Source organism: Zosterops lateralis, assembly GCF_965231275.1.
Source record: "Zosterops lateralis genome assembly, chromosome: 9".
NCBI classification, from domain to species: domain Eukaryota; kingdom Metazoa; phylum Chordata; class Aves; order Passeriformes; family Zosteropidae; genus Zosterops; species Zosterops lateralis.
Genome location: NC_139769.1, coordinates 10,646,341 through 10,672,877, shown reverse-complemented (window position 1 = coordinate 10,672,877; position 26,537 = coordinate 10,646,341). Strand labels below are relative to the sequence as shown.

General features: G+C 38.1%; 1 protein-coding gene across 8 annotated transcripts in view; it reads left to right on the top strand.

Moving 5' to 3' along the window:
- ST3GAL3 (ST3 beta-galactoside alpha-2,3-sialyltransferase 3) overlaps nt 1-26,537 on the top strand; it is a 175,970-nt gene that overhangs the window by 39,614 nt on the left and 109,819 nt on the right. For 6 of the 8 annotated variants that reach the window (XM_083868003.1, XM_083868001.1, XM_083868002.1 and 3 more), the window contains exons 4-5: nt 1,551-1,685; nt 9,157-9,199. In XM_083868003.1, coding sequence (XP_083724129.1) covers nt 1,551-1,685; nt 9,157-9,199 — 178 coding nt within the window. The remainder of the gene's footprint in view (nt 1-1,550; nt 1,686-9,156; nt 9,200-26,537) is intronic. The other 2 variants (XM_083868004.1, XM_083868006.1) reach the window with 1 other exon arrangement.

The following is a 26,537-nucleotide window of genomic DNA, read 5'->3' as shown; positions in this document are numbered from 1 at the left end:
TCCCTTACCCAGTGAGGAAATGACCTGGCCACATGTTGATGATGCAGTTTGTGCTTCTCTTCTCATGTGAAAGACATTAAGATGATGTCACCACCAGCTGAAGAAAAACTGTTTCATGCTACTAGGATAGATTCCCAGCTAAACAAACAGTTGAGTTATTTGGGGAAAGACATTAGGAATGCTTCCAGGAAGGAGAAGGCAAAAGTCATAACTAAACCAATAGGACTGGAAACTTTTTTTTTTTTTTGGGTGGAGATTGACCAGCATTATCGAACCCCAGGGCAAATCCTTCCCAATCTCATTTCCTTTGGAACCTAAGCATGACCTACAATAAAAAAATTCTTTTGTGTCGGGGGCACTTCACTAGATCAGTAACTCTCCATTTGGCTGTATATGATGTGAAAGCTTCAGCCAAGGCACGTCATAGTGAGCATGGTACTTGATGAAATTCAGTTTACAGTGTGTATATAATGATATATGAAGTGCAAGTTGCTCTTATAACTTTAAACCCCTTAACATTAAAAAGATGGGGATATTTATTGTCTTCCAAAAAAGACAAAACCTTCACTTGGATTTTTTTTTTTTTTTTTTTTAATCTCACGTGCCAGTCTTTTCTCTTAGGTTGATAGGGGGAACATGCTGCCTTCCAACATAGCACCTGTCTTCTGCCTGCACAGTTTGAAAGAGAGCCTGCTGCCTGACACTAACATTGAAGCTTGAACATATACCTAATTTACTAACCCCTGAACTAGTGGTAATAATTTACTTTGTTTAAAACACCTCAAACTTTTTCTGCTCTCCCTGTATCTCCTCTAAAACTTATATCTGGAAACAGATCATTATCAGTGCATGATCTGATGTGGGAGTATCTCTAGGGTGCAAAATGGATATGTTGTTGTGCATATGGGGGGAAGAAACCCTCTATTAATTCTCTCTTACTAATTAATATATCATAACTGAAAGGTGTTGTTGCCTGCCTCCTGTATTGGGTGGTGGTCTCTTTAATCCACAGAAGGAGGGAGGAAGTTGCATAGGTTTGAGATACCCTTGCTTGAATTTTAGTTGCAGATTTTGTATCTATGGAGTTAACCATAAATGTTTCTACCAATAAGAAAGTAAAGTTAGTGATGAAAAACAGTTCGACTGCTCTGTGTCTTTTGGAGCTCTGTTAATATGGAGGATGGAGACAGGCTCATGTGAGCCATTGGACTGCCTGCATCTGTTTTAATAGCACTGGTCTTTGTTCTGCTTGCATTTTACAACTCAAGCTTGGATCGGTTAGGAATTGAGACAGTAAGGCTTGATCTTTTGTAAACCCTTTCACTGCAAAAAGACTGACTTTCTTCATAGAAGAAATGTGAAGAAAACTCATATATTTGAGAAGGGAGGCTCAGAAATTTCTGAGAAAGCTGTATGTCTATTGCTCTTGTGTTTAGTACTTTGCACTTACTGTGCTACAATTTTCACCTTGCTCTGAACTGGTTTGTGTAATAAGATGTCAAGATGTGTGATGTCTGTCCAACTGAGGGATAGCTTTCCTTGTTGAACAGGAAGGAGAGAGAGAAAAACTGTGGCTATTGTGCTTCCGCTGTCCATCCCATCTCACCCTGCTGCAGACCCAGGAAAAGACAGAGCCCAGAAAGAACCCACAGAAACCATGGCAGCTCCAGGCCCAGCCATTCCCAGTAGGTGATGTTTCAGCTAAAGTTATATGCTTTGAAACATAAAATTACATATACTTTTTTTCTTTACTAGTCAAAACCAGTTGAGAATAATAGTTTCCCTGTTAAGATTTTATGCTGCTTAAAACTGGTACTTACATTTGCATATTAAATGGCTTAGAAGTGCTGTTTGGTACTTGTTAATCATTCCATCTGAAGGACAATGTCTTGTTGCAGCTTCTGTATCATACTTGAATTGACTATTTGTCCTTATCTTGGCTTTGTCCTTAACTTTGTCCCACATGCAAGTCTCAGTTTTCAGAAATGCTGGGAATCTGTCCTTATGCAATTCAGATTAATGACACTGTCTAGGTTTTTCTGGATAAACTTTCTGAATTGAGTGTTCAGAAGTTTGTCTGGCTATGGAGCTTTAATGTAATGCTTCATAGGAGATTATTGGGTAGAAGACATGCGAGCCAAATGTGCTTCGAGTGAGGCTGAACCGTGAGGTTCATGCTGTGGTCCAGCCTTTGCAAGTCCAGATGTTTTTATAATTCTCTTCATGGCTGTCTGTTCCCTTGAAAGATAAAGCTTGAGCAGCTGAGATTAGTGTTTGATGTGATGTCTAGGCTAGTGTTTCTGCTGAAACCCTTTCAGAAAGAAGGGTGTCATGCTCTGAAGTTGGGGAAACAATCAGGATACAGGGTCTTTCAGAAGACCTAGATTTCATTCACTCGCCATAGACAGCTAGTGCTCCTTTTATTTTTTTCTTTCCTCTCTAGTTGCTTTGTTTTACTTTGTTGCTACCAAATCAAACATTGAACCTTGAAAGTTAGATTTATACCCCTGCTATTTTTATTCAAGACTTTTTCCTCCAGTGTCTGACAGCAAGCTAAATTTTTCTTCTGTAAGTCTTGGACAGGAGTGTACTGGATGTGCAAGTTTACCAGATGCTACTGTGCTTGCTGAAAACACTGAATACCTTTGCGTTGTAGGCTTATGCTCTCATTAGACACGTTTGATTGCAGTATGACCACTGATTTATATTCTCACTGCAGGCTTAAAATGTGCTAGTTCCAACATTACAAGCAACCAAGTGTTATCTAGGTCTTGCTCAAATTATTTGCATGTATTAACTCTTCTGGATTTCTAAACTGTGGTTTAGACTAGTGTATCTGCTGCAGCTTATGTGGTTGTGAAAGTCCACATGTAAGACCGTGCTTCCAAATGCTGAGTTCACACCGAGAGTGGAGTTCTCATCTGAGAATTTAAATCTGTACTTATTTAGGAGTTTGCTGTTAGTGATTCCTTAAGTCAAAGTCCATAACCATTTTGGGAGAAGCTGTAAGAACTATGAAGGAAACTTCCTCTGTTTCATTCAGCTGCTAAAGATGCTCAAATAACCGTTTTGTGAAGGATGAGAATAACTCTGTGTCTGTCCTACCAAATACAACTCCAGAGTGAATTTGGTGACTACTTGCCTACGTTTTGGATGGAGAGTGATATGGATGGAGGCCAGGAATAGAAATGCAACTGAATGAGGTATCAAATTGTTAGAGTAGTGATAGATTCCTAGCATAAGAGAAAAACATTGACGACTTGCAGAAGATTCCTCGCTGTTTATTTGATTTTTCAATGATACTCTGATAGTACAGATGTTTACAGTGCAAACTCTGATATTGCCTGGATTTTCAGATCAGTGGTAATCAGGTTTAGATGTTCTTGGTTTGAGGAAAGCAACTTTTATTAATGTTTGGAGCTGATGTGGTTCTAGCATGTTGGGGTTTTTCACCCAAATTGCATTTGTCTTAGCAGTATGTGATAATGATGCAAAAAGAGAGATGAACTTACTATGCTGTATATTTCTTCATTCCTGTAAGGCAGAAAGAAAAAAAAAAGGGAAATATATGTATTTTCTTTGCTGGTTTTAGTGGCTTTTTTTTCTGCAAAAATGTTTTTCCCTTTTCATTTTTGATTAATGACGTTCTACTTCGTTCTTTATTTTTCTGAGTGTAGACTTTAGGAGCTGCTTGAATCTTTGCCAGTGACTGTCATGAAGCAGTTTCATAGTTCTTATGTGACTTTGCCAGTGTGTTCAGCATCATCATCTGTCTTCTTATTAATGCTGTATTCCTCCAGCTGAAAGTACAGCTGTGAATGAGTTGAGGTGCAAATGTCAAGAAGTGGGTTAATGAATGCCTCAAATTAAAAGTATTTCAATGTGATTTTTCTCTCTTATGTGACATCTCTTTGCAGCTAATCAGCACATCTTGTAAGTCACTTAAAGCCAATATAGATTACTGTTTTGTTAATATTGTTCTTGACTTTTATTAGGAAATATGATACAATTTATGGAATAAAAAGTATGTTGGGAGACTCAGTAGGGCAGCATTAACTCAACTTGCCGAGTAGACTCATGGCAGTAAATGGAACAAGTTTAACAAAGGCTGTAGTCTGGCTTGAAACAGATGACTTCCTGGGAAAAGCAAAAGGGCATATGCAGATCATAGGAGGAAATTTTTCATCTTCCTGTCAGAGTCTTTCCTAAATTCAGCTTAAAGCAGCCAGTTGTTTTTCTACCATTGGAGGTTGCTATCATTTTATTAGGATGTGCAGATGCTGATTGGTGAGGTAAACTTCTGGTGCTGGGCAAGGGTGAGCACTTAGCTTTGCAGGTGTCACTTCTGCTTCTTCTGTGTCTTGTTACAGAGCAGGGAAAGGCACCAGGGTCTGGGCTTTGTCTTACCAGTTTTCTTGGTGTTTTCTTGATGTCACTTGGCAACATGGAGAAGAAGGTTGATAAATTTATATGCAAAAGTGTAAGTAGGGGTGAGGAGGAAACTGAAACACAGACCTGCATTCATCCATCCACTGTGCCGAGAAACTCAGGTGGCCTCAGCTTTACCACTTATAAAATTGCCTTTGCAGTCTTTTTTATTCCCTGGTTATTTAAATAGAAGATAATGCTTTCATCGGTAAATTCCATCACGGGTTAAAGTGAAGTAAATTCCATCAGAGGTTAAAGTGAAAATCCTAAGGAAAGGATGCAACATTAAGTCTTTGTTTATCCAGTACTTTGATTGTTGCTCAGTTATCCTGACTGGTATTTTTTTAACCCTGAAATAAAAGCTTTCTTTTGTCCTTTTCAGTTGATCTATTTAACATGATTTTTTTTCATTAATTCTTTCTTGTCTCTTGAGTTCTAGCAGAATTATTTTACATTGACTGAACTTTTATAACTATCCATATGTGTTTTTTTTAGTCCAAGGTGAATGTGATGTGTTTGGCCTTTTTCATTGCAGCGTAAGTCATTTTACCTGTGGCCTTTGCTGCAGATGTAGAACTTGTATGTGAATAGTGAACAAGGCTTGACTCAGTTGGATCCTCAGCTCTGCAGAGACCAAAATGCACTGGACAGGATGAAATGAATCAGGGTGGTCTGAGCATCCTTGATAGGACTTCTATCTCTTGAGAATTATACTGATTTCTTTGACAAACATGAATATTTTGAATAAAATATTGAATTGAATCTTTTGCCTTCCCTCCTGTACTTGCAATTACTGGTTAAACACAGAGCTATAACTGCATACAGCCCATCTTTAAAAAAAAAGTTCAGTTTTCTATTTCTGAAGACAAAGTTATTTGTACTGTGCTTCTAAGTAGCTGGCTGCTAAGAGTGTTAGTACTCAAGTCATCAGTGAAATTGGTTACAGGTAGATTGAAAGGATTGAACCACTATGCCAAGTTAATTCCTGGATTGTTGATTTCAGACTAGTAGCGTAAGGGGGAAAATTTGTCCATTTTGCTTCTGTATAGCAATATTGGCTGCAGATGCAAAAGGCAAGTTGAATACTTGCTAGATACTGTACACTGGCTTTATGGCTTCCTGGGTGGTCTGCATGGAGTTTTCAGACATGAGACAATGCATCTCTCACTTGCAGCCTGGTAGCTGGATTTCTGTTGGATTCTTTGGGGGAATTTCCGTGCTAACGCCAACATTGAATTTGGCACAGGATTTGCATAATTTATAGAAATTGCTATGCTTGGCTCTATTTCTGTTCATGTAATCCCAATTACATGCTTTATTATGAAATTGTTGTCAGTTCTTAGATTCTTATTCAGTTCTAATCTTCCTGGAAATGTAGAAATGCATTTTGTTTTTGACCTAAGATGACTTGTTTTTATGGGGCACAATGAAACTTCATTTCCCATGTTTGTTCATTTCTGTGTCTCTGTGCACTGCTGTACCACATTGTCACCTGAGATCTGTAGCTCCTTAGCACAAGTTACTGTGATCTTTAGATTGACTTGTGCTCTTCTAATTAATGTTACTTTTATCTTTCATGGGCCTTTCAGTCTTCTGTGGGCTGATAATATAAAGTCTTGTTCAGATTACTCCATTATGTTCTTCAAGGGGATGCAAACGATGTTTTTTATTACCTTTACTCATTTTTTGCTTTAGAAACAGATCCTGTCCCCCACAACCATAGAGGTGTCTTGTCTGGAAATTGGTGGGTCAGACATGGCCTGGGCTGGATCAGACCTACCAACATGCTTAAATGGGAAGAGAGTTCTCCAGACTGTACCTGTGAGTGGCTCTGCATTGTCCTTCAGAGCAGAGACCTCCTAATGATTGGGGTGCTGAGGGAGGGTCATCATGAGATTGTTGGTAGAGGCCAACATCAAACTTCAGTTAACAGGGCCAGCTGGTCCAAGCTGATTTTTTGCTGGAGAAGCTGGAATCTTTTTACCTTGCTGTTTAACTATTTTGTTCTGTTTTCTCCAATATTCCAGCACTTCTTTATCCCACTACATGAAAAACAGGAGAAATATTTCTGTATATCAAGTGGTTAACTTGGTGAGGAGGGCTTTAAACTAAGGTTATGGAAGGAGGAAGCAACCTGTAAGGGCACTAAGAGGTGGTGTGAGTGCCAAGGCAGGCTATTGCCACCTCTATTTTCAGTGGTGGACAGGGTAGGAATGGGATTGCCCCTTTCTTGAGCTGTGTGATCAGTTCAGTTCCTCTCCTGTAATCATCACACCCTGACCAAATTGTGTTTTAGATTCAGTTGTACTTTGATTTAGTGGATCTGTGTTTCATCTTGTTTTAATTTAGATACATAACTCCAGACAAGGATTGCCTTTTCCTGCAGCTGGGCCCTGTGTGTTTGACTTTCATCAGACATTTGGGACTTTGTCTGTTTTTGTGAATCCAGGCTGCTTCCAGCTGGCCTGTGGGCTGACTTTTGGCCTCTGCATTTGTAGTGATACAGCTAAATGACACTGGAAATCTGTAGAAAGACAGAAAGTCTGTAGAAAGACACTGATTTTTGCTAAAAAGGAAGACGACTTTGAATCTGTAATTTTAGGGGGTCCTGGTGTCTTTCCTGGGGGAGCAGCATGTGATAGAGATTCATTTCCAAACTAATAGTAATGCTGACTTTTAAAAGTGCCCATGAATGTGAGATGACCCGTGGTGAGGGCAGCATTTCCCTGCCTGCATTGGCTTGCACATCTCACACACCAAGGAGAGGATGGGGCATGGCTGCTTCTGGTTTGATGTTACAGCCTGAAATTATAGTTACACCCTACTGAAAATCAAGAACATACCTGTGCATCTGGTTTGAAATCAGAAAAGTTTTGTTTCATAATACTTTTTTTTTTTTGCAAAGTGCCTGTTGCAAGGTAGTTGACATATAATTAAAAATTACTTTGTATCTCTTTCATTAAAGATCAGTGCACATCAAAACTTAAAGCCTAGGGAAGGTGAAACACATGTGACAAACAGAAGATAAATCTTGTGAAACATTGCAGTGGAGGTCTGTCCTCAGCGTTTAGCTCATGTCTGTGTTCTGGTGCTTTGGTTGTAAAGCTAATAAAGTGCTCAGTTAATAGAAGTTCCAGGATGTCGTTGTAGTTATGAGGTGATATATCTCTTATTGCTTTTCCGCTTTTTGTATTTCCTGTTGGGAAGCAGGGAATGTTGGTTTGAATGAGGTAAGACTGATGAGAGATGGGTCAGTGTCTGTAGATGTTTTTAGAAAAAGAGTTACTAAAAAAAAAATAAAATCTTTGTTGCTGTTTGCTTAGTACAGATGTTGGGTTTGGGAGTCAAAATGGTAAATAAAAATTGAAGGCCTGTTTCTTTTTCCAAAACGGGTAACTTCCCATGCACAATCCTACAGGTGGAGGAGGTGAGGTTGTACAGGACATAATTCCTTGTAGGAGGAATAAACTGTGAAGAAATTATGAGGAAAGCAGCACATGGGGGAAACAGAAGTGTCAGTATGTGGAAAGTGGAGGAGAGATGCACAGGTGGAGTGGAGATGGTGGGTGGCACTTGGGTGCTGGCAGGGAACAGACAGTATGTGCCAATATCAAGCATGCATGTGTTCTGCAGCTTCTGTTACCTTAGTGATGTCAAATGGAATACATCCCTTGGCTCAGGAATTAAATCTTAATGGGATTGAAACCAGTGGCACAGTTTACATTGACCTATCCGATGCAATCATTGTGTCTGAGGTACATGTTTAGGCTTTGCTGTTCTGCTGATAAATGGGAGTGTGAAAAGCTTGTGATCTTAGGAGGTAAACTACTGCACCAGGAATTCTGGCGGTGTCTCATGAGAAAAGCAATCTTGTCTTTCCAATGAGCTCTTTCTCTAAAAGCTTATGAGAATTGTTTTTCTTGTTGTTTCTTTTAATCTCTAATTGGGTTATCTTTTAGTTCTCTGTATTATTTTTTTATTGTATAGCTGTGAGACCCAGGAGTCCTCAGTGTGAGGAGGCCCCTGAGCCTAACCCAGCGCAAGAACGCTGCACCTTTTTCTTATATATCTTATGTGAACTCCAGTAGTTTTATTTTTTGTATCAAATGTTTGATTTACAGATCACAGTATATTCAGAGATGCTGAATGAAAAGCTTATTGTATACATGAGTTACAGATGTTCTGAGTGATAGTTTTGTTTCTGTAGCTGTCCTCTGTTCATGGCAGAAACGGACTTTGCAGTTTCCTACTGGGCAGCACCTCAACTTGAAGCATTTTTGCCACTGTGAGTCACTTTCTCTTGAAGATGAGCTGCTTGATTATGAAGTTGTGGGTTGAAATAGACAAGGAATGAAGAAAAAGTTTCAAAGCTCTGCACATCAGAACTTAGGAGAAATGTTTGTCATGCAGTTCAGTGGCAAAATTATTTGTACAGCAAGCAGGAAGGCTTTGTTTATCACTGCGTAAGTGTTTTCAGTAATACTTCCTTTTTATCACTCTGGATATCTTGATTAATTCTAGTGATTTGTAAATTAATGGTTACCCATGTGTTCTCTTGCTCTGGTATTTCCTGGAGATTGAGAAATGTTAATTTAGGAATACCTTGAAGTAACAATAATCTGTATTAACAGCTGCTAAAAGGACTTCCTGCTGTTTAGTTTTGGTGACTTTTGCAAAGGAGACTCTTGCAGCTTTTATGATATTTTGTCCTTTGCTTTTGTTTTCCAGAATATGACAAACTGGGCTTTCTCCTGAACCTGGACTCAAAATTGTAAGTAGAACAGCAGGATTCTTCTTCATTTCTGTAGTTACAGCTTTCTATTGTAAGCAGCTTTTATGCCACCTGGGCAGCTGGCTCACTAGACTCTACACTTCTACCTGGGACAGCCAAGTCCTGCAGCAACCTGGCCATTACAACTCCTTTTCTTGCACTAGGCTTTGCAGGACAGCTTGGATTGTGGCTCACTGTCATTAATTCCTTAATAACTGATCAAGAGACTATAAATACCCACTGTCAGTCTGCTCTAGGTACCCTTCTCTTAATCTTCCAAATGAAAAATTAATTACAGGTGTGAAAGCAGAAGGAATGTAGATCTACCATTTGCTGGGATGCTTTGGAGTCTATATTTCTAATTGCTTTTTTTAAAGTTGGATACTACTATTTTTGTTGATAAAACAGAGTGGAAAGAACTTCAGCACAAAGCAGGGACCTCTTGCTATGTCAGAAGGACAATGCAGTGCTGAAGGATGAAGATGCTTCTCATGCTTTTTGCCTGAAATCAGTCGATTTGAGCCTGGGTTGCCGAACACTAGGGGTCAGTAGCGACCCTGTTTCTGGGGTCAGCAACCTGACCGAATTTCTTGGTGTTAGGAGCAAAAACACTACTAAAAACCTTATACTTAAAAGGGCCCAGAACCAATCTTGTGGCTTTGAATGACTTGAGAATACATCCCCTGCACAACATGTCGTGTCAATATAAACCCTATTCTTTCATGTTTTGAAAATATCATTTTACCTATAGTGTGAAACAATCCAGTTTAGTGATGATGAGCAGCCTGTGAGCTTCCATAGTGAAACAAAAGTGTCCGAAGTGTGTTGGGACAGGAGAGAGTCTCTAGGTAGAAGCTTCTTTTGCAGAAGCAGCTGGGTACATAAACTCAATTATAGTGACATATGGCAAAAAGATTGCAGGATGTGTATGAGAAAGAAGGAATATTGATTGATTGTTTATTTATTTCCCTTCAAAGGCTCTGTATCTTGTTCAGTGGTCAAGAAGGATAGAGTTAACTGCGTCAATAGCTCAAGGTTTCCTTCTGGTCTCATTTAATGTAGTGTTCTATGCAGTTTTTGTTGCCTGCTCTCTGGAACCCATGCTGGTGGCACAGTTACCCATTTTCTTTGTTACATTTTCTGTGTTGGGACATCCTAGTGATTTAGAGACAATAGTCTGTGTACCCATACAACACTGTGGGATGAGATTCACATGATACATTACCTTTAATGTATACATGTAGAAGTCAAAGCAAAGAGATCCAAAATTGTGAAGTGAGTAAGTAACCTTTGAGTGAATATCTGGGTATTGGAGAGGGAAAAGTATTTTTTAAGTTTTTAACTAGACTGATTGTTTTTTTCCATGCTATTTTTGTGTATTTTGTAATGTCCAATTTATTGAACACGCCCATTGACTGTCCACACACAGCTGGCATCCCAGTCTGTGCTGCATCCAAACCACTGCTTCAGTCTTCCTTCTCCTTCTGCTTGCACTGTCCTTTTCATTATGCTTTTAGCAAATCCCCTGGAGTCTTCCTTCCCCTCAGGCCTCCGTTCCATTCTTTTTTTCCCTTCTTTGCTGACTTACCTATTTGATCACAGCTCCCCAAGGCATGGTCTGCTTTTTCTTATTCTTCAGTATGAGGCCAAGTGAAGTTTTTACCTGCTAGAGGGCTTCCAGAACACTGATTTCTTTTCTTAAAACCTCCCCATTGTAAAAGCTGTCCACTAGTTTGATTAAAGCAAGATTTTGTTTACTACTTAAAATATATGTATTTATATAGTACTCTAAATATATGTTTATTTTTCAAAGTCCTAAAGTTAGCTTCTAGAAAGACTTGTAGCAAAATCAGCATGATTAAAATATATACTATAAGTTAACCTAAGGAACAAAGAGAGCAAGTACTATGTGTAGGCAAAATATCTTTTTCTTTCAACTGCAGCTTTGTTAGGTTTTTTTGGTTTTTTTTTTTTTTTTTTTTTTTTTTTTTTTTTGTTTGTTTGTTTTGTTTTGTTACTTTGTTTGTGTTTTTTGTTTGTTTGTTTGTTTTTTCTTCTTTTTGTTGTGGTTTATTTGTTTCCTCTGTAGAATTAAAGCTGATCTTGCTTTGAGAGTAGACATGATGACCTGTAGGCTTCACTTCTGGCCTGAATTATTCTGTTGGGTTTTTTTTTGGTTGTTTTGTGTGTGTGTGGTTTATTTGTTTTTTATTATTAGCAAGGAAGACAGAAAATGGCTGAAAACACCAGAAAACATAAGAAATTTTGAAAGAAAAATGGCTGATAGCCTAGAGGACTTTGCTACCATTCTCCAAATTCACCTTCTGTCGTCAGAAATTTTGTGATACCAAATTTCTAAGTACAGACTGAATTCAATGGAACTTGTTTGTTAAAAATACTTCCTGTGACTGAGTCAAGATGGTACCATCATAGAAGCACTTTCTGGTTAAAAAAAATACTTAGAGCTGAAAGGGATAATATGTTCTGCTCTGATGACTTTATTGGCAGAAATAATTGAATTGTGTATGTTGTGATATAATCATTCTGGTGGAATCTTGCCATAAATCATAACTATATAGGGTTCACTTAATTGACAGCATGTGAGAATCTTGTGTGACTTGAAGCACTTAGGGCAGCAATTAGTTTTCTTTGGATTTTTTTCCTTAATCTTTCCTTTGCTCAAAACCTGTTGCTGGCTGTGTCAGTTGATGTCATTGGAACTAATGGCCCGCAAGACTAACATTTTCTACAAAGGTAGATCTTCATTACACCTTAAGTGCTCTGACTTGCATTTTGAATGTCATACAAAGGAAAACATTTGACATAAATAAGTAGTAATATATCCATTTGCCTTTGCATCTTTAGTTTTTTCATGCATTGCTACTTGAATGTCCTCTACCCTGCAGACGTCCAGGGCCTGTTATTCAGATGTAGTACAGTCTGCTGTGGTTACAGGAATGTAATGGTTTTGTTTTCCCTGAATTCATGGAAATGGTAATGAAACCAGATTTATTCACTTTGGAAGGAATTCAGTCGGAAGCACTTGAATAGTGTTTTCTGTGGGAGCTGTTTGTCTGATAAATGCCTTGCTGCAATTAAGGAGGCTGGCATGGACAGGAATCTCACCTGTAAGGGGGTGGCCAGTTTTAAAGATGCTGTATGGATGCTTTGTGGAAATGACATATTCTGACCAGTCTTGTTGGAAAGGAGAATATTAAGATAGAAGATGCTTCCTTTCTGGTGCGTGTGCCTAGGAAAGCTCTTCTTTAGAAAGTCTAATAGCTTTTAAAGGGCAGGATGATCCAGGTGGGGATTGTTAATGACACACGGGGTGAATGGAAAGCTGAGGACTTCCATAGGCAATGCAGTCTATGAATGAGTTGTTCCCTTAGTCAAAACAAGATGTAAGTCTCCTCAGGACCAGGTTAGTGAAAAAGATCTGTTACTAGAGGAGTTTATCTTTTAGTTATGTTTGTACTAATCATAACATCATTACCAGAATTAGAATAGCAGAACAAAATATGCACTAAGTTTAGAAACAGACTAGTTGCATCCATTTCTCCCTTCTAAAGAGTTTTCCCAAACAGCATGACCCTTTTTAAAACCTGAAAGGATAACATCTGATATTTACTGATTGAGTAGAGAAAAACACCTATACAAAAACTATGATACAAATCACAGATTTTAATTCTTGGTGGGGGGGGGCAATAGTTCCTGAACAACTTAAGGCTATCAATCACATTAGTGACTCAGCTAGTGGATGACTAGGTGCCACCAAATGCCAAGATTTGCAGTCACTTTCTAACATCTGTGCTTGGCAAGGAGTTGCATGCTTTTGTTATTATTAAATATTTATATTGTAGTAGTTCTTTGAGACTGGCCAGGTCTTAGAAACAAGAGTCTCATTCACTACAAATTCTGAATCATTCCCCAAGCAGAATCTATGTTTGCATTGAATTAAATGAGATTTCCAAACAAGGATCATGAACATGGAGTTAATTATAGACTGTATTTAATGCTTATTAAGTAGGCCAACCTGGAGGTTGTATGGTCATTCTTCTGCCACTTAGTATTGTCTAAGTACATGGTTTAGTCATCTTTATGATTGCTTTGAGTCTGCCTTGGCAGATTGCAAGTGTAGATTCACTTGTGTTGAGCATATGAAAAATTCCTTTTTTGTAACCTATATGATTTTGGGGCTTCATTTGCATTGTTGCTCTTATGCTTCTGTGTAAATTTCCTTCCTGCTCTGCTGGTGTGTCATTTCCTCAGTGGGATGGAAGCTTAGTGACCGCTTCTGCCCCTCTTTCAAACTCATCTATCAGAAACTACTTTCAAGGAGACTTCAGCAGATATACTGGGGATTCGATGCTTCTAAACAGAGGAAAGTTCCCCTTAGGAACTTGGTAGATTTTTTCACCTTCTGCCATAGTTCAAAACCTTGGATGTCAAAATCTCAGCTGATGAATGATGGAAAAATCTTCCCGGGGTTTGATTTTGACTGGGGAAGAACCACTCCTTTATGAAGTTGAACAAATGTTAAAAGATACACTTGAGTTTCATGGAACCATTTTGCACTTTAAGAAAACAGAGGGTCTTAAAATTTTCTTTCAAGGCAGAAATAGGAAATAAAAAGTTATTGCCCCTCTCAATTGGAAAAATGGTTATAAGATCACTATGGTTGATCACAATGACATAATATTAACATGTAAGTACACTCTGTTAACTATATGGTATATGTTTTATATTGGTATATATTTTATATTGTGTACTTTGGGAATCTTTAGGCAGAACTTAACTAAAAGAAGGAATATTTTTTCCAATGGGCTTTATGTTTTGCTAGACATTTTGTGTTGTTGTGTATTTAAATATTTCTTCATTATTATAGAATAGTTTTGCAAGGTGCAACAAAGACTTTTTGAATATTCATGATGGTTTCCACTTTGTGTTAAAAAGAAAAGACAAAGAAATTGAGTCTTGGGGGGGGAAAGCCAGAAATAACAACCTTCAGCCTGCAAACTCAAATGAAACTTGATCTAGACTTTGAGAAGACTGTAAAAGTGGAGGGAGTTTGGGCTAGAGAAACACACAGATTGGGTTACTTATGTTTGTTGAAATTTCTTTACTTCAGAGCTTTAATAATGAAGAACTGAAACAGAGCCCCTTCCCCTAATTTTCTTTCTAGGCTGGGAGGTTGGTTTGAAACTGTTTGTGTCTTTGTGTGGTACTTTGCCATTAAACACTGTAAAAATAAGCAGTAAACGTGTTGGAATGCTGGACTTTCCACATGCCTGGTGCTGTGGGATTTTTTTCTGCCCTGGCTTTTTTTTTCAATTTGTATTTTTTTAATTGATACAATCTTGAATGAGGGACAAAAGAAAAGAAGTGAGAAGTCCCAATGATGTCCTGTCCTGTCCAAGACTAAGAGTGTCTCTCACGGGCTAAATAAAAGGATTCTGACCATCACATGCAAGAGTCTCATGATGCTTTTTCTGAAAGATTATTTAAAGGCTTAGCATTCTTTATGACACTGGTATTTTTCTGGCAATTGGTTATTTATTTCTCTTTCATTTCAGATTTTTAATTCATCTCCTGTTACCTCTCTCTTCCATTCTGTATTGTTTGAGCACTTGGAATAGTTAAGAAAATTAACTTGAGCTATTTATAGCAATTCAGTTACCTAGCTGTTTGTTGTCCATCCATCAAACCTCTCCCACATTTGAGTGGGATCTAACTGCCATCTCTGTTTTGTTTTGCTCTTCTTAGTTAATTTCAATTTGTTTAAATTTTGATCCTTTGGCATTCTGATCAGGGTTTCTCATGTGAGTCTTTATTATGTAACTTTGGGATTCCTGTGTTAGACAGTCTCAGTTGATGAAGAAGAAGATAAAAATTGTAGAATTCAGAATTGCTGGCAGCTTAGACAGAATTGATTCATTGCTTGATTTGTTAAGTGCAAACAAAGTCAAAAACTTATGTTTGGTGCCTTTAAAAGGGCCAGTTTCCTTGAAGCTGGAAGTAATTATGAATCAAACCATGTGGGAAAAGCATGTAAAGCAAGAAATATGAATGGCTGGGCATTGTTTAGAACAGTTTTATACTGTTTGCCCCAAAAGTTCGGTTTCATAAGAAAGAAATGCTCAAGGAAAAATAGTTTTATTGCAAGTATAAGAGGAGACAGTGATAATGTATTTATAAAAAAGGTAGAAGTGTGCAGTAAATGCAGAGTTTTATTCTGCTTGGATGAGGGAAAAAATGCTCTCCTTAATATCAACAACAAAATTTCCAGCAGTAGATGCCTAAGTTTATGTGCTTTAGAATTGGTATGTCTGGATAAGATTCTTGAAAGAATTTCTGAAGAAGTAACAGAGGACTTTTTGGACTACTAGAGATTATTAATAAATCTTCAAACACTAGGGGTTCTCCATATCCTTGGAAGAAAGTTGAAATACAAATATTTTAAAAGCAAAAGGGAATGTCTCGTAAGCTTTTCAACCCATTTTTGATTTTGAGAACAGTAGCATATTTGCCAATATGAGTTTCCACAGAGAAAAAGGAGTAATACCTATAGTTGCAGTTATTGTGCTCTACTAAAAAAATGAACACTTTTTCAAGATGGACTTATTCTTCATGTTTTATACATGAAGCTGCCTGCTATGTGTGAGATTGATTTCTTTTCTTGATATGTTTGTGTTCTTCTAACCAGCCAGATGAGTTGCATAAAACTGGGAAATCTCAATCCTTTCTCCCCCACCTTTCTATGCGTAAGGTGGAATGCTTACTTTGCTTGTAGCTCTTCACCACAGTAGCATTAACCTAATTAAATGTTTATATGTTTTCCAGGAGTGGATATGGTTATAACTAGTTACAAGTTTCTACTATTGTTCTACTACTGTTGTTTGTGCAAAAATTTTTACACTTGTTGCATTCGCAAGAAGGCTAAATTTGCTTTAATAGCAAAACTCCATTCAGGGAATATCTAATAGCTCATAAATGGCATGGGGGTCCTCATGTTTCTTTGTCCTCTTGAGAGAAGAGCACATGAAAAAGCTACACTTCATATTCTTCCTTCAGAAATCTGTTCTAAAACTCAGAGACAAAATATCCTTCTAGAACAACCTTCTTGTTCCCTAAATAACTTACAAAAATTGAATGAATTGGGCCATCTAAGCATTGGTTGTTCCCAAAATTCAGTTGAAGAGATTAGAAATACTGCTAGATGTTCTGTGAGTTCATGGGTTTTGATAGAGTTTTATGTTAAAACACTGGCATTCATAATTTTATTCTTGATCTTGGTCATAAAGAGCAAAGTACCAGCATACATTGTGGAAGCAGGTGATTTGTTGCTGCCTGTATTGAATCAAAGTAGTTGTGAGCTTATCCTTAACTGATGCAAGAGCTTCCTCTCTTGAAAATCCTGAAGGTGTGTGTGTGTGATCACCAAGCATCAACTCTTCTGTGCCTGCCTTCAAGGCCAGCAATGTTCACCTCCAAAGGGAAACTACTTTCCTTTTGTGTTCTCTTGAAAATGTTGTAGGAAACCCTCGTCAGATGATTGAATGGCAATCAAGTGTATTCCAGCAGGGGAACATTATACTGTTTATCAAGCCTTCCTCTGAGCCTTGTCACTTACTCTGAAGAGTGCACTTGCTATGGTATGGTATCCAGACACAGCTCAGTTGTCAGCCCTTAATTTATAAACTGGCTCTGAGGAGGTTTTGTAAATAGAGTATATGGGAAGAGACAACTTAGTCTACTCAGTTTGCCTCTAATTTTGTCTTCTGCATTGCTATAATGTGACCAGAGACATCAAAGCTTTGCTGTCTGCCTCATTCTGCTAAGGTTGCTATACATAAATTTTGAGAGTATGTAGTAGCTCATGAAGGCAGGAAAGAGTTCAGTGGAACAAATGCATACAGACTTCTTGCATGCTAAGGAAGGACAGTAAAACCAAGACATACTTTTAACAGCTGTGAGTAGCATCTGTTAGGCAAGAAAACAGTATCTTAATATGCTGCAAGAATGGAAGAAGCCTTGTTGTTGTGCTTGAGAACTGTCTAGCTGAAGAGAGGAATGAAGGAGACTGAAGGAACCCTGTTAAATATAATCCAAAGAGTAATTTATTTTACTTATTCTGTTCCCAGTCTTAAGACTGGAAACCTGATTGTAAATTGTGAAGAGTAAAGACGTCTTTATTTTAGTTGTTCTAGGACTGAAGGACAAGGTAATTTTTGTTTAGGTTGATAAATTTGGGATGTGCGTTTTCCTTTAGGAAGCATGATGCTGCTGCTAGCATCCTTGAAAGATCTGCACTGGAGAAGTACTCCAAAGGACCCCAGACCTGACTAGGACTGGTGGGAGAGGTGATGGTGTGTGATGCCCATTGCAATAAACAAAACACGATGAAGGCTACTTTGCAGCAGGAAGGTTAATGGCAGCTGTGTCTGATGTGACATGTTGGGGATAGAGTCATGCAGCGTTGTTGCTGTAAGATGTTTTTGAGATTATGCATGTTTGAATTAAATTATGAGGCTGAGATGAGGTTTTCTCTATTTCCTTTTGAGAAAACAAGGCAGTTAAATTAATTAAATACTTTTTACTCTAACATTACACAGAAGCTCATGTGATTCTTTCCCAGTTCAGAGCAGAAATGAAAACAGGCAGAATTGCTACTGCTAACACTAGCTTGCAGCCCCACTCCTGCTCCAAGAAATGAGATTCAGGACCACAAAGGGAGGGACAGAAAACTGAGAACATGTATGTGCTGTTCCTGCCTTGTCTGCTGTGCAATCTGTTCCAGCTCATCAAAGAATAAACTGAAAAGCCAACAAACAGTGTTTTAAATTTCCATAATGAATGAGTTTGGTAATTATGGTTGATTTCAGACCCTTTAACTCCTACTTAGAGATATCTTTCTCCTGGCTTCTTTGAAGAGTTAGTCTTGAAAACCTCAAAACTGTGAGCAGTGTCCTGTACAGCTTTACAATGTCATGTGCCTTCTGCCTGTCCCGTTTCATCCTCCTTTAGTGACCCTTTTTTATGTTGTTGAAGGCAGAAATTCCCAATGGTGGTTTGTCACTGGACTGTTTGAGTCAGTGACTCTGATCTGTAGAGGAGCCAAAGCTGTATTTTAACATCATGGAACTTGGCCCAGGTGATTTTGTGAAGTGTTGATATTTTGATGAATTAACAAGGAAGAGAGGATGGGATTTGTCTTGTTAACAAGGAAAACCTATTTTATGGTTCGGGTTGGAGCTTTCCTTTAGCCTGTTCAAAGGATTTGGAAAAAAATATTTCTCTCTTTGTCTCAGAGCCATGAATAACCTCCTGATGTAGGGCTGGTGTTCAGTGAAGTTATGGTGATACAAGATGAAGGACAGTCTGATTAATTGAACTATTCATAGTTCTTTGAGACAAACTTTATTGAGTTCTCTGACTCATGGTGCTTACCTATGGCAGTTTGGGCAGTTGGTTGGGCAGCCTTTTCAGACAAACAGCTGCTCTTTGAAGCAAAGGAAGAAAAAGAAAAGGCATTTATCTTAGGAGAAGAGCATTCACTAGAACAATGTATGGAGTTAACAGGAGGGCTTTTTTGATCTCAGTGATTCTGCAGCTGTTCTTACTGTTAAAGGTTCCTGCTATTCTCTGTTTTCCCTAAAGCAGTTTGGATTTTTGTTAGTTTTGTGAGGGCACTTTTAGTCACATTAACTGCAAAGGTTCTTCCAGGTCAAGGTCGTGTTCTGTATTTACAGCAAAATTTCTGGAGGAAACGTTTTTCCTCTCATAGCAGTCTTCTTCTTAAGGCTTCAGTGTGGTACTTACTAGATTAATTGATGCCTGCTTGAATTCATGACATGTGTCTCTAATATAGGTCAGTGGAGACAGCCTTTTTTGGACTACTGCTTCAGAAAGAGGAGTGAGGAAAATTCAAAACCTCATGACTATATACAGCATTTTGTAAAACTACTGTTAAACCACATTCCCCAATTGTGAGGTCACCTCTGCATACCATCTAGAGCACTTTATTCACTGACCAGTGGTTTTTTCCTCTAAATTTCAGTCCGGTCTGGAGAGGGGGGTAAGCACCCTTGCCATATCAAGTTGGCTTTTTCTTTGTTCAGAGGAGTTAAATTGTTATTTTTTCCCAGGCTGTCCAGACCTTCCAAAGAAGAGTTTAAAGGGCAGCTTTTATCACCCTTAGCCCTGGAAAGTTACTGGGGAAACTGAAAAGGGAGGGTGTTGTGAAGTGTTTGTGTTAGATTTCCATCTCTCTAAGTAGCCGAGAGAGATCTTTCCAAGTGGAGTTTATTCCCCTAAGGTTTGGTGTCTTCCAGTTGTCTGTGCAATAGATCTGCTACTGCCACAGAAAGAGTGGAACTTCTAGGGGAAAATAAAAATGGCCAGACCAAAGACTCACCTGCTCCAATATCTTGTCTTAAAATGCTCCTCTAGTTTAGGGAAAGAGAAAAATACACCATTGTGACACCGTCCTTGCTCCAGTGTCCACTCTCCATCTTCTAAGGGGAGGAAGCTTTAGGGTTCCCAAGTTAGGGATGCTGTTAAACCTCTTAACAGCTCTTGATCCCATTTATATATCTGGTGTATATAACATACTGATGTGAAGAAATCTGCATGTTAACTGCACGTTGTACAAGCATTTCCTTTTATCTATTTTACTATCTTCAGGGTAATTTTGCTTGATGTTCCAATGATATGAGAAATAGTGAATAATAAATCATGGTTGACATTTTCCATATTATTTTGCTGTGCTCTCCACCTAGCAAAACGCTGAGTCCATAGCCTGGTGCATTCTACAATGAAATGAACTACATTTTTCTGAAGGAAAATTTGGTGACTAAAACCTTAGTGTGACTGATGTTCTCATTTGGCATTTAGAACTACTAAGCACTGGATTTTGACACTCAAATCTATTAAAGTATATTATCCACAGACATAAAACTGTAATTTTGGCTATGCTGCTCTAGGAATTCTTAGTTGAGTTGTTTTTTTTTTTTTCTCCCTGCAGCTATAGGCTTTGGGGAAGTGTCTTTGTTTTCAGATGTACTGATTCCTGTTAGTCTGAGCGGAGGATTCATGAATTCTAATTCGATTGAATTATTTATTCTCATCTCTTTGGCATTTGTTTGTCTCTCCTGGACCTACACTGCTGGGTTCATTATAATACAAGTAGAAAAACCCTGTTCCCTGTCCAAAGAAAGCATTGCCTGTTTGTAGATGTAACAGATGAGGCTTGGTGAGGAAGAATTATGGGTTACAGCAACAAAATTATGATGCTGCAATTTGTCTTCCTTCATTCCTTTGTTTGGCAAAAATGGATGTGACAGGTGAGCATTTTATTTCCTACTAGGCTTTTAATGGCTTAACTTTTTATGGCCATTGCACTAACAGTGATTTTTGAGAGGCATTTAAATAGCTAATCACAGCATTTAATTTCTGCTGATTTTGAGAATCACATGGCCTAATATCAGGGAGTACAATCATTTCTGGCTTTGGGGGAACAGAGTTCAATTAGACATTCTTTAGAAGGTTCTTGAGAAAGGAGTTCAGCTAGGCATCCCAAATGACTGCTGAGAGAATTTTTATTGACTACTGAGTCCTAACATATCCCATCTCCAAACAGTGTGGTTGTCCTACATTAGGTTATCCTTGTCTCCTATCTGTAAAACCAGAATGCTGATACTTATTGCTGAGGATGAAAACCCAGTAATTTTGGACTTGTGGAAACTAGAATAGACAAAAGTCCAGTAATATACATCGAGGAATTGAGTTGATTGTCAGCAAGTTACTTCATCATCAAGTTATATGGCTTTTGTCCAAAGATTAGTAAATAATCAAAAGCTCAGGGAGCAGTCACCTTCATTTTTCTTTTCTCCCTTGGTAAACAGCTGCCTTCTGTGAAAATAAAATTTCTGGATTTTGTGCTTTTTGTTTAGTCTAACAATTGGTATTCTAGCCAGTTGCTTTTTCCTTTCCATGTTTCTTTAAAAACACAAGCAAACTGGAAATGAACTGTTTTCTTTGCTCCTCATCTGTGTCTATTTGAACACAATTCTGCTTTTTCTCTGAGCTACTAGTCTTGAAGGTAAAACGTAACCAAAACAGATTTTTTTTTTTAAAAGGAAAAGTTTACAGAAACCAAAGGAGATCGGGAGATCAGGAATATTACTCAATCTTGGAGGAATATGCAGCATGAGGTCATATATGAAATATGCCATAGACTTTGGTTGGATTTTTTATCTTCATCCTTTAAATCTGTTTTTTGTTAAACTCGGGATTTTGTTTCTTTTTTTACTTACTTAAACAATTAAAAACTGTGTACCTTGAAAATTTCTTATTCTTTTTTCCACAAGAATCCCGACATTTATTTAGGCATTGATAAAATGTTATTACTTGAGAAGCTCCAGGCAGGGTTTTTGGGCCTTAGAACTCTAAGGGATGGTACAATGAGATATTCCTTTCTGATAGAAAAATCACTTATAGCTGTATTTCTTAAGATGTTTATGTATAAGACTAATCTGAAATTACTTCTGCCTAGTGATCTAATTTCTACTATTGCAAAGATTAGGAATGAAATGTAGTAAGGAAGTAGGAACCTCATGACTTTTTTGTGGGTGGAAGCCTTTTCAGTATGTTTGTGCAAAGATGGCATTTCAGAGGGTGAGTGGCATTGCAGTATTACTGCTCTGAGCTGTCCCTGCCTCTCTGCCTGCCCTGCACTTCCCAAGGGCAGACCTGGCTTCGTGTTACCTCTTCCATCAGGGATAGGAAGGTAGGTTGTGGGTTTTGGTGGAATGTCTTCAAAACTTTGAAAATTTAATGTAGCCTAATCTTCAGCTGCTGTTCTTGAGTAGTCCAAATAAATAAATAAAACTATGTTTTGATTATCATTGTAAATTAATTTCATGAGAAGCCACAGGTTTTGGTAGAGAAGCAGCATTTACCATTCATCATGTCACTTTAGAAACAGGGATTTGGATAATCCTTCCTTGTATTTGGCCATAGAACCTCCTTGGGAAATTTGCTTCCATACTGGAGTAACATTTGAGAATATTTACATTTATTTTGCAGGCTATAGGGCCATAGATGCCATTCCCATCTCTTTCAATGTAAGCATTTTGCTTTTCTTCTTCTTTCTATCTACTCATTCCTTTATTTTGTTTATTTACTTTTTCCTCAGGTGCAAAATAGCAAATATCAAAATATCAAATGATCAGGCTGCGTAATGCTTTGAATCCAAAATTGCAAACTTTTAAGAACTGTAATTGGAGCTTCTTAAAATTCTGGTTCAGTTTTCCCAACCCACACTGTGCTCCTAGTGAGCGTGGAGCTCCAGCCAGGTACCCAGAGGAGGGTTTTGTGGTGGTGTCTTCCACTCAAGGAGATTCCACCTGAGTGACGTGATGGTCACGACTCTGCTTATGAAGGCAGATGTGGAGATGCATTTTTCAGTGGCCTGGTGTATGGCATTGACTACCCTATAGGTGAATGTAAATGACTTCTCTTCCTCAGGCTGAGTAGCAGTAACCGAGGAGCTGCATCACCAAACGGGCTGAAGGTGTCCTCCCCTGCCTTTAAGTGAACTGGTTGTATTTGCTGTGGGCCTGGCTGGGAGAGTTGACAGAGCACTTACTTTCTCACCTCTCTATTCAATAGGATTCCTTGCCAGTTAGGCAGGAGGAGAGGGCTGGTTTATAGTTGTTTCAGGGGTTTTCCCCAACAAATGAAATTTGTTGCTCTACAAGCATATATGATATTATGAAAAAGAATATGAAGGACTGGAAGCTGTCTATTTATTATACTATAAGTGATGTATAAAACAAATACCATTCAATTTTCTGTGACCCTTTGATATTAATTGAAATACATACAAATGCACACCCTAACCATTCTACTTGTATCTCTGGTAGTGTATTTTTTTGAGCAGTCCTGCAATTTTGAAGCAAGTCCTGTAACTAGTTCTTACTGCATGCTGATTGAAATGTATGCTTATCTGATGGACACTGAACTGAAAGTTTTATTCCAGAAGTCTACAAAATTATCCTTTGGCCAACATTGAGCCATGACTATGTATGGTGGATACATCTGATCCGGGGAGTCCTACCTAACTAAAATGCTCTGAATCTCACAGGGTATAGCTATACAGTCTCAGCATTAACTGCTTTGATTTAGTGATCTGCCGAATTATGTGCTAATATTTCATTATTTCTCCACAATATTATGTTTTATGTGCCTTCATTTCATGTTCTCATTCCATATCCTAGTCATTCTTCATGTATCATGACATATACTTTGTAGAGCTGCTGTCTAGGCATAAGACTCAGGTTATTTTGAACCAAAGAGAAAGAAACTCCAAGGAGAAGAATCAGTCTAGAGAGGACATTGCCAAGGACTCCTTTTCCTTGTTTCAGAAATGTGTCAGTTCATATATTTTGTGTGCACGAGTAACAGCAAAGGACATCAGTCCTCAAATAAGATAATGCCAGGTAGATGAAGTTTTTTGATTTTTACAATCCGCAATTTAAGTTCCACGTGAAAGGCAAAGCGGCAAAATCAATCTCTTAAAGTAGATTTTGTAATACTCAATTACATCAGCTTAGTTGTGGCCATTTTTTTAGTAATCTAAACATTGAATTGTATTGCTAATTTCTTTTTTAAAAAGGATTTAGATTCTATTTTATGAGGATGACATGCTGTCCCTGATCAGGACACGATGAAGGAATTAACCATGGTGACGTTTTCATATTTGAGATTAAAAGAAGACACACATCTGCCAAATGCAAGCAGAAGGAAAAATCTTGTTACTTTTTCTAAATCCTCTGAAAGCAGCTGGATTTTTTACTTATCCAAATTGTGAAATTTTGTTGAGATTGATGTCCACATAACAGTGAAGAGAAGCACAGAAAATCTTAAGAATTCAGGATGTATGCTGGTCTCATAAGAGAAAAGTCAGGAAAGAAAAGCAAGAGTGCATTTTCTCTTCAGTGGAATAAGCCAATTACTTCCCTTTAACTTCACCCTCATGCAGGCACTTGTTTAAAAACAGCAGATGTTTACAGTTACTGACTGTGACTTGTTTTTCTCATTTATTCTGGAGACATTTTTTACTTTACCAGCTTTTTCCTGCACAAAATCTGAGCAAAATTTAAAAGGGTCCACAGTGTAATCTAATTACATTCTTTCTCCACTAGCTCTTTAACCACCTCAGCCCACCATGAGCATGAGAATTGGGAGCTGGAATAATGTACCTCGACCTGGAAGGTGTAGAGGAAATTTGTGCCCCTTTGTCATAAGCGTCATGGTGCTCCTGGCTGACTGGTTGGCTTATCAGGATGGCCTTGGAGTCCAGGCACTGTAATGGGGCTAGTGGGATGGAGCTATTTACTAGCTTCTAAAGCACTAAGAAGGTAATAGTGTTTGGTCTTCCCATTTGGAAATAAAAACGTCATCAAAGAAGCAATAATAGATGCTGCAGTGTAGTAGGTACGTTGTCATCAAATACAAAGGAGATACTCATTTGTGGACTTCAGTTCTGTACAGTTCACAGAACCATGCGGCTACAAACACAGTGTGATTTTTCAAAGTTGGATTTGTTTGAAAGATGTATAGTTCTCTATGGGATTCTTTGTGCAGGGTGTTTTGCATCCTGATTTATGTAAGACCAATCTCTGTGAACTTGTGGATCTTGCAAAAAAATATAACCACAAAGCAAATGTATATATCTAAAACAATAACTTGGATAGCTTCATCCAGTAGCAGAATGGTAAACTGCCTTACTCTAAATTTGCGCTGGGTTGCACCTACTAGGGGCTTATCATTATGAGCATGTTGGCAGTGACAGTATGCAATGCCTGTTTCAAAGAGATTGAACAAATAAATCATGTCCCTAGATGGATTTAAAATGTAGAGTGCCCCTTTCTAGTTTTCTGTAGGTTGCTGACTCAAAATGCGGCACGAAGAAAGGAGATGAGCAAATGTTGAATGATATGAGATGGCAGCTACAGTTGGCTTAGAGAACTGTTCTGCCTCTGGCACTTTGGATCATGAACTTCATCACATCCAAGAAATGTTAACAGCTCGGCCTGGGGGCTTTAGCAGCTCTGAGTGTCTTTGTGGGTTTGTACTGACAGCTCCCCTCCATCAGTATGCAGTGATTGGCATTCGGGGGGCTCACATGCAGGAGGGTCTCAGCCTGCTATTCTTGTGCAGAAACGCCATGATGGGCATCTGAGTGACGTTTTAATTTGATAATGAAAGCACCATTAAAGCAGAAAAGAGAAAAATGCCTGTGTTTGTGGCACAAGATATTTTGTGTGACCACTGAGGTCATTTGAGACAGGCCTGCTGTTGAAATAGTTATACAAGTTTGCCAGCAATGACTCACTACCATGGTGGCTGCAGATAAATTCCAGTTGCTTTCTGCTTGTTTTTGAAGGTTTTGGTATTAAGAGTTTCTGAATGTTGCCTAAGGAATAAAATTCTAGCAATGCTTAGATTTGCTTGAAAAAAGTTAAATTTTCCCACATTTCTTCATATCTGAAATGCTTCAACAAGCTATGATGCATACATTCTGCTCTCCCTTTTGACTGTGTCAGAAGGGGATATACTTTAGCATCATTAAAACCTTTTATTTTGTCAGTCTTTCATGTGCCTATTTATAAAGAGATCCTGACTGATGTAAGAACACAGATCATTTTGGGTGCTCGTTTCTCAGATGTTTTCTCATCTCTCTCATTTGAAGAAATGTATTATGATATCACATCTTCACCTATGGAAACCAGACTCATGGATTTGGGTTGTGCTAGTTAATGTCACACCTGTCTCTCTCTCTCCATGTCTATATCATACATTTAGAGTTATCTAAACTTTACTGTAAATAATTGTCAGTAATAAATAATTGACAGAATAAATGGCAAAATGTATTGTTCTGCCATCTACAGATGAGGAATTTTGATAGTAAAATATTACATGTTTGGACCATAACTATGCAGAATATCTGTGGCAGAATTAAATAGGATCCATGTTATTAAGATTTTTACGGTGCTTTTTAGCTTAAAAGATCTTAAGAAATTAAATACTTAGAGTGACTATATCTTCTCTCTAGTTTCTTTTCTCTTCCAACTGTTGAAGGTTTAGATGTTTATTCAGCAGAAATAGATTTTATTCTTTAAGAGCCACAGAGGTTCTGTATATATCTATATATTCAGAATTACAGAGGTTCTGTGTACAGAGAGACCATTCTCCTATAGTTCAGGAGCTATAGGAGGTTTTGTACTGTGTGTAGCTAGTTGTAAAATTAATTGTCCATCTAATGTTCATC